This window comes from Uloborus diversus, chromosome 5, assembly GCF_026930045.1.
Source record: "Uloborus diversus isolate 005 chromosome 5, Udiv.v.3.1, whole genome shotgun sequence".
Classification (NCBI taxonomy): domain Eukaryota; kingdom Metazoa; phylum Arthropoda; class Arachnida; order Araneae; family Uloboridae; genus Uloborus; species Uloborus diversus.
Window position 1 is genome coordinate 57,505,476 of NC_072735.1, and position 11,976 is coordinate 57,517,451.

The following is an 11,976-nucleotide window of genomic DNA, read 5'->3' on the forward strand; positions in this document are numbered from 1 at the left end:
TTTTTGCATTTGTGACTTAGGAAATAAAATGCATCATCATTAGAACCTAGTGATTTTGCATCACATATAAAACTACTGCAGTTCAAAAGTATACTGCAGTACATGTAAACAACAACAAATATGACTAGTATTCCCAGACTTATTCACCTCACATGGATGGCCATAAGAAGGATCTGAAAAATGATTTTGCAAAAGGAGAAATTATCCAAAAACATTAAACAGAACTACAGTTGGCAGAAATTTCTGCCAAAAATGAATGGTGCATAAAAATTGGTAAAAATATTTCAAGATATTTTAAATTTTTCACAAGCAAGTATAAAGTGTGAGATTTTAACATAACTTACATTTTCAGATCTCATAAAAACAAAAATTAATGTTCCAGATTTGTAAAATCTTGTTAACAATGAACATTTTATTATCTAGGAATAGGTTCTTAATCCCTTTCAACAAATAATAAGTAGCTACAAAATGTAACATTGTATTTAATTCTCTGATATTTAACACATAAAAAAAAGCAGTTTCCATGATTTTTTTTTTTTTTTTTCAAATTTTAACATATTTCACATGCTTAAGGAGTGATGAAACCATTTAGATCATTTTTGGAAAGATTTTGTTTGTAGGTGAACATTTTTGAACAAGACTAATACACTAATTTTTTGTCAATTACACAATCACGATGACATAATTATTTAGATAAGCATCCCTACTAATTCTACTGGATTTAAAGGAGATTTCTTGATTTCGAGCATTTCTCCAGAATGTGTCTACGGTGCAAGGTGAGGCTGGGCGATATACCGATATATCGTCATATATCTATATATAACTACAGTGAAACCTGTGTAAGTTGACCACTTGCGGTGCAGTACTTTGGTGGTCAACTTATAAAGGGAGTAATGATTTTTTTTTTTTTTTGTCATTTCTTGCACCATGTATTCATTTTTTGACTAACTGACACTTACCTTTCCATTCCGTTCAACTCACTTTCATTGTTTAACATTACTTTGAAACAATAATTTAAAATGTTATTCAAATATTTTTAGAGGTTATTTTCTCAGAATGACATATAATGTGTCATGTAAATTTAAAATTTCAGCAAATTGATCCAAAAAAAAATCATTGTTTATAAAAAGTTATTTGATATTAATAGTTCCTAAAAATTCATAGCTAATCAAAAATAACAAATTTTTTGCTTATTTTTTTTTCTCGTATACATTTAATACATTTATAACCATGATGATCTACTTTTCAACAAAATAACTCCTTATTGAAGTTTGGTACACTTATTAGACACTAGTTTTGGAAATTCCATATGTGTCAGCTAATTTTCTCTAGATTTCTTCCTTTTAAATTAATTTTAATATTTCATACTTTTTATCAATCTCAAGTTCAACTAACTTTCTTTTTGAAGCCATTTTATGTAAAACTATAACGCAAAGAGCAACAAGCTGGGCTCTCATAGTTCTAAAAGGCAGTTGAATATGAAAATGTCCTAGTTCTTAATCCCTTGCACCAGAAATACTTGCAACGCAAGTAACTTTTACACAGCACAATTCCAGTGTTGCCACAAAATATTGCAACTGGAAAAAAATACTTTGTACTTTTCTACTTGAAGAGAGAGTACAAAAGGTAATCTCAAATAAAACAACAAAAGAAAAACAAGTTTTGAGAATAAAAGTGGCATCAAAAATATTCTTGGAAAGCTATAAAAAAATAATAATAAAATAAAATAACTTGCTAAATTAAATTTTAAAAAATAAACCAAGTGGTCAACTTACAAAGGGTTTTTTACAATACTCCAAACCAAATTTGGGGTACATTAGTGGTCAAGATAGACAGGTGGTCAAGATAGAAAGGTGGTCAAGTTACAGAGGTTTTCCTTCATTATACAAGATAGGACTAATTCCGTTCCTGACAAAAGCGGCCAACATAGACAGGTGGTCAACTTACAAAGGTGGTCAACTTTACAGGTTTTACTGTATTACCACGGTAACAATATTTAGATTTCTATCCGTCCGATATGTCGGTTGAAACGGAAATACGGGACATAATTAGGGAGAAATTGAAATACTGACTCAAAAAATACATAACCTTTTATAATTCCGTATGATGGATGAGTGCTTGAAATTTCAAGAAATTAACTGCATTCTTCAATCAGTTATTTTATTTTTAATTATAGTACAAGGGAAAATTAAGAGGGCCGTCAAAGGTCAAGGTGGACCCATTGTCAGATTTGTCTCCAGATCCCATCTCCCATAAAAGTTTTCAAGAGCGGGGCCCTTCTAAGGACCGTGCCCCTAGTTTCTGACAAGGTCGATATGGCTTCTCGTGGGCTCTGAAAAGTGAATGGGTGTTGGTTAAAAAAGCTTCTTAATGCAACAGTTAAAAATTAACCAATTCAGATATCAACACGGTTCATAATTTTAATTAAATGTATACCATTGACATTACGCTGAATAAAAGGTTTGCGAAATATACTGAACAGAAATGCTTGTATTAAAAAAGAAATGAAAAATGAAAAAAACCTAATGAGATTAAATAAAATACACCTCCAGCTCAATCATTTCCATCTGAGCTGTCGTATCTCACTAAATGGAGCGCAACTCATAGCTGAATAAAAATTGTAGCTTTATCTTCGATAATAAGAGGGAAAATTTTTATTCTGTTCATAACATGAGGCACAACTCACAACTTGAACTGGTAATCCAATTTTAAAGCATTATGGCCGGCAACCCTGACATTACTGTTAATGCGCCGACAGTGTTTTTTGGGAAAGTTGTGCATATGCATTAACGAATACATTAACACATACACATTAACGAAGATGGAATTGAGTTCTACCATGCACGATCATGGGTTCAGTTCTTTGTGAAAGTTCTACGCATTTTCGGAAGAGTAACAAGTACCGTGATTGAAAAAGCTGAGCTTGTCGATTGATGACAGTTATTGGATAATTTACCAAGATTCTCTAAGACTGTCAGATAAAGATAAAAAGTAGGTACATTTTTTAAGCATTTTTTTTATTTACTAATGTAACATAAATGAATATATAATATACATAATTCCTGGATTTTAAAAATTATGAAAAAATTATATATGTCTAAAAATTTATTTAAAAAGACCAAAAAAAGAAGTTTTCTGCATTAATTTTGATAATATTCAGATTTTTTCAAAAAAAATAAATAAATAAAATAAAATAAATAAATAAATTTTTTAATTTTAATTTTTCCCCTCAAAAATATTTAGGTAAAGTATCAAATTGCAGTGTTTTTATAGCTGCATTCTTTAAAGATTTATTATCAGTATTTTACTTAATCTTACTCAACTAAAAAGTAAAAAGTCTTAAAGCAAAAGCTATTTAATGACAAAAAAACAAACTATTTAAGACAGCAATACGAAATATAGTTCAAAGTACATTCAAATTATTGAGACTGCTCAAATTGAAAGATTTAAACAAAATATTGAATTAAATATTTAAAACTTTTTTGTTGCAAAGCACTTTTGTCATGCATTGAGCTATACCATTGAGCACACCCCCCCCCCCAGGAAAGTTTTGAATTAGAGAAATAGCATTATATTTGGAAATGTTTTTTGCTGTTTTTTATCCTTTGCCCCCCCCCCCCCCAAGAATATATCGATATATCGAAAATATCGATATTTGGAGAGCGATATATTGCGGTATTAAAATTCTGATATCTCCCAGTCCTTGTGTAAGGGAATTACATTTGCTTGTATTTGAAGGAATTGGTAAAAAATATTTCAAATAACAATAAAAAATGTGATATTGCAGTGCATTGCAATCATCTGCTGGATTTTTTTTCCCTTGGAAGTTGGCAGGTATGGATTAACACTTTTGAAACTTTCAAGTTATACAATTTAAAAAAAACTACACAATTTATTTTTAAAACTGCCTTAAACTGTGTGTACTGCATCCCTGGAACATTTGTAGTATTCTTAAAGCATAAAAAGCAATTTTTTGCATAATTTTACAGAGTAGAAATTTATTAGGAATTCTAATTGAATTAACACGTAAAATTCAAGGAGAAAAGAAGGGGCAAACATTCTATTGGAGAAAAAGAAGAAAATAAAAGAAAATTAATTCAATGTTTTCTAAAGAGATAAATAATTTTTGTAAATAGATTTGACAACAGAGTTAATTAGAGGCTAACACAGCCACTTTGCAGTAAGCACTCTAAGAAAACAACCAATAAGATGCCTGATATATCTTATTGTGACCATAGGTCGGCAGTACTGAAAACCAACTGTATATACAGTTGAATAACAATATATCTCTTAATTACATTACAAACAATTATAAAAAATATATAACCTCTTTGATGTATGAGATGAATACTAAAATTGAAAGCTATAAGTGAATGAGAAAATATATACATGCTTCAGTTTCAAGTAATAAATATTTTTGAAGTCTTCCTAGCTATTTTACACCAACATAAATAATTTAAACTTCCGTGAACATAGTTTCACGTTCAATATATAATAATCTAAAAACAAAAGGAGATACATAGGTAATTACAAAACCTATAGCACAATAGGTAATGAACTTGGAAGGAATTTCAACAAGAAGTTTTCGCTTTGATTTTAAATCCCTTCGATCTTCCTTCATAAAAAAACAAAGAACTGCATAAGTCACACTGTTAAAAAACGCTCGAGTAGCAACAATGCACGAGATACCAATAATAGCTCTTAAAAGAGCCAAACCAAACACTCGGTAACCTGGCCACAATATGTTGTAAGGAGGAGGGATGGCAGGTCCTCTGATAACGCCCAAGCGGTAATTCAACCATGATCCTAAAGCAAATCCAGTACCTGTCCCCATGATGACAGCTGTATCTCCTCTGGCTGGAGTCCATCTTTCAGTTTTAGGATATATAATTTGTAAAAGAAGCATCACTGCTATTGTTATAAGAGGTGAATATGGGTCAGTCAACTGAAAATGATCTATCATGTCTGAGAAAGGCAGAATTATAGTCATCAAGACAGCTACCAAAATAAGGCCTCCAATAATGTCCTGTAAGAAGGGAAAAAAATAATAAATAATCTTTAAGTGCAAACAACAAATGAATATGTAATTCCAGCTTAATGTTTTACTATTTTTAATATACTTTTATATGCTTCAAATCACAAAAGCATTACTTTTGGACAAAACACAGATTTTATACAAAAGGCAACTTGAAATGGAATATGTACCATTAAAATCTATTGTACTCAGAAAACAATCACAAACTTACCAAGGTTTGGAATTGTGTTAACCAGGTGGTAATATGATTATGGAATATGTACTATTAAAATCTATGTGCTCAGAAAATAACCACAAACTCATCAAGATTTGGAATTGTGTTGACCGGGTGGTAGTATGAGTGTAGTGTTTTTTAAATAGCAACAAAACAAGAAAGGCATTTTTACGTTTTACAAAATGCTTGATGTTCATCTGTTCTTGCAGTGCTATGGAGGCACATTAATGACCTGGTTTAGATACCTCTACTACAAAAGAATCGACATTTATGAAACACAAAGGGCAATGACACCAAATGCTGAAAAGTAATGTTCACGGCAGTGAAACACTCAATCATCAACGAAACTTGATGGTCAGAAAGACACAGAAGTAACAGTACCTTTGGCTGTACCAGAGGGTACGACCTATCAACCTCTCCCCCCCTCAACTTTAAGAGAAATTGTAGATGAACCAGTCTAGGACATTTTCCACTCCAAACAAAATGATCCATGTATGCCGTGCACTTTTTTTTGTATGTATGTGTGGGGGGGGGATATGTATCAAGGTCAAATGAAGGAGGAGTAGAAGAAAGAGTTTTGATTAGACAGTCTTCATTTCTTTATTTTTTTCGGGCAGAGGGGTGGGGGGTAAAGAAGGAAGGACTGAAAAAGTGTGTAGCCTAGAATTTCTGGATGGGAGGGGGAGGAATCGTCCCAACAATAGTCACCCACTCTACGGCTCTGGACACATGTGTCAGAGGTAGACACATAAGTCCATTTTTGGTGACACACATTTTTCCCTGCTTTTTTCACTTCACTTTGATCAAGATCCAAAAGACTTAAAAAATTCCCAAGTCGACAAATGAATCAAGGTTTTTAGTTAGATAATGGTAATGGGTCCAGAATACCTGTAAAAATGTTTCTTCTTTTTTTTCCCTTTTCACTTTTTATACTAGAAACACTATTAACTTTCATTAAATAATTTCATACATAACTTTAAAAAAATAACTCAAAAGAATGACATGATTCAATTTCATAACTTTTTTGTAATATTTTCATTACTCACTCCCCCCCTCCCCCCAAAAGCATCTATATTCGCCCTTGACCCACCCCTTGAGAAAATCCTGCGTAAGCAACTGGTTTTAACACACTATGTATTAAATTATTGATTAAGACTGCAACTCAATTACAAACCCCTTTTTTAAGAGAAAGTGCAGAGAGTTAATATGTATTTAACATTTAACATTTGAAAATTTTCAGCTTTTCTAGATTTAGTTATATGCCCAACTTAAAACTTTTAATGGCCGCTTGCCAATGACTAAATTTGGGGCATATTATTCAACAAAAATATAATAATACATAATATATTTCAACTTATAGTTAGCACAACACATATAAATCTCTTAGTATTTTAATGAAAATGAAAATTTCAAATGTAAATGAAAATTATGAATAAAATATTTTACCAAAACTGTATGCATCCCCATGTACAAACGACTACAGCAAACTAGTCCACACCAATAGCTAGCAATTAGTAATCCAACAATGAAGGGATACTGCAAAGAGAAATGTAAATTTTACAACAGCAAACATTATAAAAATTGGAGGGAATGTGATGCAAAAGGAAATGATTAAGATAACTTCCCTTTTTCAAAATGAACAAATCAGAAACTTGTTTTAAAAATTTCAGTATAAAGAAATAAAATTGCATTTTATAAAACTTGCATTGAAACCATAGTAGGTATTTTGTAGGACTCGACGATGCATCGGCGTGGCGATGCATCGGCGCCGATGGTTCAACAATTTAGCCATCGGCACCGGCATCGGCGGCCGATGCTAACTTGCAGGAAACATCGGCCCATCGGCCTTAAAAACATCGAAAAGCCGATGGAATTGGCCGATGTTTTTGAAAAAAAAAGGACCTTTGTTGTTTTACTTTTTAATGCAAAGTAAAGGGAGTTATTGTTTTCAGACACAATTGTTTACTTAAATTTCAGTATGAATTTCTATTTTAGTCACCCTTGAAAGAGTTTTTAATACTGCATTCAGGTACCAAACAAGTTAATTATTTCGTTGTTTCTTGCGGCTGGATGTACGTATGTATCTCTTATAAGTCATAACTCAAAAATGGTAAGCTGTAGAAGGCTAAATTCTCGCATGTGGGATGTGCGCACATTCCAGTTGTGCACTTCCCTTTTTGTTTTCGATCGGGTGTTCTAAAAAGCCTATTAACTGATTTTTTGTGGCTATTATGCAAAACTAATACAGCGTCTCAGACTGACGATCATTTGGTGATATATTGCAGAATTGGAGACCATGGAAACAAATATGAGATGGCGAAACCGGTTTTGTTTCATTTTGTTAGATTCCCGTTGAACCGACGGTAATTTTTAATTTTTCGATATTTGTAATATGAAAAACAGTAATGCAGTCTTTTCTGTATCGCTTCGGCGGAGCTACAAGTTTGGGGCCCGTCTAAATACATTTTGGGGCCCTATTTCTCTATCACAGAAGTTGTAAAACATTCATCATAAGCATTTTTGTAACTCCTACGGTGCCCCTATGGTTCTGGAGCCTCTCGCGCAATTGCAACATTTGCCATATTTTAAATCCGCCACTGCACGTCAAAACAAACTCGGGTGCAAGTTTTAAAAGGATTTTTCTGCTCAATGTTTATGATTATTTTGAACTCTATTTTTTACGACTATTTTTTGTATTTCCGAGAACACTTGCGTGCCCCTCCTCCCACTCCCTCAATTTCTGAAATTAATCTCTAGTTGTACTTCTGAGTTGTTTAAAACTAACACCATTCATAAAATTAGAGATTTGTTTTTTCAAGCTTTATCTATTGTTTAGGAAGAATTTAGAGCATTAATGTAAGAAATTGATTAAAGACGTTTTGAATGGTGACATAATTTGGAAAATAAAGGGATTTTTGACTTTTTTCTTCGGAAGTGCTGAAGTAGATTCAGAAACTCTCTTCCGAGGCGTTGGTGGTAGCGGTTCTGTACTAAAAAAATTAATCCGAAGTTGGGGCAGAAGTTTAACGTTGTGAGTTACTCCAAAATCAGAGGGTGACCCCCCTAACCCACCCTCGTCGTTTCAAGCATTTCTTAAATATTTAGCGATTATTTATTTTGGTCAAGAAATGTCATTTTGCGTATTTCTTATACTTGTTTCACCTATATTTTGTAATGCGCCATCTTTTTTGCATCATTAATAGCGATCGATTTTTTTTCTGTTGTAAGTAACTATTTTTATGTATTTATATAAAATCAATGAATAAGTTTTTTTCGTTTTCATCACATGTTTAATAATATGTTATAAAAAAGTTTCAAGGATTTTCTATTGTGCAATTTTTTAAATTTCAGAGAATTATTGTTAAATTGAAAAATTTAATTTGAACTTGTTTGCAGTGCTTCATAAAAAATTAAACAATCAAATTGTTCAATATTACGTGTGCAAACATCAGATCAAGTAGTATATGTATTCAGTTATTAACTTGGTGTAAATATTGAGTTTGTTTATTGTAGCTGCGTTTTAAGAACCTCGCTATTTTCATGGCTATTTCTTTTTTCCGCTGTCACTGTTATACATTTTACGAAAAATGCAAACTTTTCTATTCATAAATTTTAAATAAGTATAAAAATATTCCTATTATGATTTAATATTGTAATTTATCTGTTACCTTTTTTTGTTTAATTTGATGACTAAAAAAGTCTACGTGCAATCTTTCCACTTTAATTACGTAATTTGTTGACGGTTTCATAGTTTTATTCTTAATTTTTTTTTGAATGATTAAACAACATAATTTAATGTTTTTTAACTATGTGTAGTTTACCTAAATCCATACATTATTACAATATTACTGAAATCTTAGTTATATGTTCAATTAAAAAAAAAAGTCAATTGGTTATTAAACAGACTCTTTGTTTTTATTCCTTTTTCTTCTTTTTTTTTTTTTGGCTGTTGTTCTTTGTCTTCCATCATACAGCAGTCAAAAAAGGAGAAGCATAACTACACCCTATACAGATTGTACGTAGTACGATCCAAAAGTTCGGGGGACAAGCTGTACAAAACCTTACCCAGAATAGTTCACATTACCGAAGCACATCCACCTTCAAAAGGTCATCTTCAGGGACTATGTACTTCTGCCAGTGTTAATATAAATCTTGTAATCACTCCTGGAAGCCATTTTTCGCTACCTTCTGTCATGCAGCTTTATCTTCTCCTGACGGAAGAAAGCGGCGTCCATGCAAATGTTTTTTTGCTGGGAACAGGTAAAAGTCACACGGAGCTAAGTCCGACGAAACGTTATGTTATTTGTTTGTCATATCAGAGTATTGGCCAATCGAACCGTGCATCCTCAACATGAAAGGCGTCTTCTTCCCCACGATGAAGTTGAAACAGCAGCGCAAGAGACCTTACAGGAGGGTGCGATAAATGTCTTCCAGGAGTCCTTCTAAAAGCTATACGAACGTTGGCAGAAGTGCATGGTCGTTCAAGGTGACTATTTTGTAGATAGATGTACTTCGGTAATGTGAACTATTCACGGTAAATTTTTATACAACTTGTCCTCGAACTTTTAGATCATACTACGTACGTATGAGTTTTCAACTTACTATTTCATAACGTTTTTGAGTGACGTAAGTTTACACGCATGAGGACATCAGAAGAGAATTTGCGATAATTAACTAAGGAGGCGTTCAAAATGGATATTTCGGTCATCTATATGTTCTTAGGTACATATGCATGTACATATGCTCCGAAAAAACTTGTGAAGTTTAAATTGGGTGATCGTAAAATAAAAAGTTAGGTTGAAATCTGATTTTTTTTTGGATTACAATTCCTTATTCGTAGAAAGGAAGTAAAGTGAAATGAATCAATAATGATCCTTTAAATCCCTGACAATCTTATCAATTAATTTTTGTTAGATTTTTTTTTGCCATCGGCCAACAGCATCGGCCATCGGCCATCGGCAATCGGCCATTTGGAGGAAAACAATCGGCCATCGGCCATCTTTGAACAATCGGCCAACAATCGGCATCGGCCCATCGGCCAAAAAATGCCATCGGTCGAGCCTAGTATTTTGTCTACTATTTTGTAAAAAGTCCAGGATGCCGGAAGAAAATGGACAAAAAGAATGAAATAAGACAAAATGGATGAAATCAGACAAAATGAAAATCCACTATTTTTCTATATGTTTAGTCATAAAATTGTTGCTATGATGCATTAGAATCATTTCTAATTTAATTAAATTCTACTTTATTACAATATTTATTAATAGTAAGATATGTTTTAATTAATCATAATTAAAAGTAAATTATTGCACATTTAATAAACAAGTAAACTAAACTATCGGTTCAGATAATATTGGCCTAAATTTCCATTTTCACCCCTAAAGGAAAGTCAAGTTGTTTTTTCGGACCGACTACTCATGCATACGTACCTAAGAACATATGGACCCTCGATCTCCAAGTTAATTACTACGAGTTTTCTCGTGAAGTCCGCATGTGCGTATGTAACTTGCATAACTCAAAAACAGTACGTCGTAGAACATTGAAATTTGGTACGTAGACTCTTAGTGGGGTCTAGTTGTGCACCTTCCCTTTTGGTTGCATTTGGATGTTCCAAAAGGGGTGTTTTACACCTTTGTTAGGAAAAATCAAATTTCATTGCAAACTCAAGCAATGTTATAATTTAGCAAACACTTGATGATATATTGTCAAGCTTTTGGTCGCTTTGTCCCCAACTTGCCGGGGGGGGGGGGGAATTTTTTTTAATATGGTTTCAGTTTGGCCACTATTGGGGATAAAAAATTTCTGAAACTGCTTTAGGTTCAACAAAAAGCACCAAGTCTGCCAGAAAAAAAAGGCACATAATTAGGAATAAACATTGCAAATTAATTTCATTAGCAATGTAACAAAGTAGTAGTTCAAATATTTACTTTCAAAAACAATTAATGAATTGAAAAGACACTATAATTGTTTACATTTACGCATTATGCGTTAAATTTATGCATAAAGTGTTTGAACACAGTATGGAAGGAAACTGTTATCGACGATTTAGGGGGGGGGGGTGGTCATGAACCCCCATTGTATCCGCCATTGCATTGAATCACGTTAAAATTCCCTCAGTGGGAAAATTCAGGGCCACATCCAAGGGGAGGGTTTTAGTGGCGAAACCCCTCCCATTGGGGAAAAAATAAGTCAAATAAATAAAAGGTACATTTTTGACTTAAAATAACTTTAATGTGAAAACCTGGATGCTTATTGTAAGCAATTTATGATGAGTTTAGCATATGTTGTAGCTATGAAGATGCATTGGTAACTGTGTTTGGTAATGAAATTTGCACCTGCAATAAGGGACCATTCATTAATTACGTAAGGATGATTATGGCAATTTTTGACCCCCCCCCTCTCCCACGTGAGAGGGTGCGTAAGGTTTTTCAAGATGTAATGTACGTTATTACAGAATCCTGTCCGAATGTTCTCGACTCCCTCTTTGATGCTTGAAAAGAAGATGAGGACTATTTAATGAACGAACACATTTCTGCTCAAAGTATAGTAATGTATAACAGATTTTTTGAAATATACCTTTTTGGTAAGTAAAAATTGTACGTACATCCTACATAAAAATATGAATTTGTTTTCCATCCAATGTAAACTCTTGAATTTATATAGAATTATATTATTATACATTAATTACATCAAGTATGCATTGGATTGAAGTGAAATTTAATGTACA

At 32.7% G+C, this 11,976-nt stretch overlaps 1 protein-coding gene across 1 annotated transcript in view; it reads right to left on the bottom strand.

The window, feature by feature from the left end:
• Positions 1 to 4,456: 4,456 nt before the first annotated feature.
• LOC129222939 (sphingosine-1-phosphate phosphatase 2-like) overlaps positions 4,457 to 11,976 on the bottom strand; it is an 18,280-nt gene continuing 10,760 nt past the window's right edge. The window contains exons 2-3 of the mRNA XM_054857499.1: positions 6,696 to 6,785; positions 4,457 to 5,026 (exon numbers count right to left, since the gene is read on the bottom strand). Coding sequence (XP_054713474.1) covers positions 4,457 to 5,026; positions 6,696 to 6,785 — 660 coding nt within the window. The remainder of the gene's footprint in view (positions 5,027 to 6,695; positions 6,786 to 11,976) is intronic.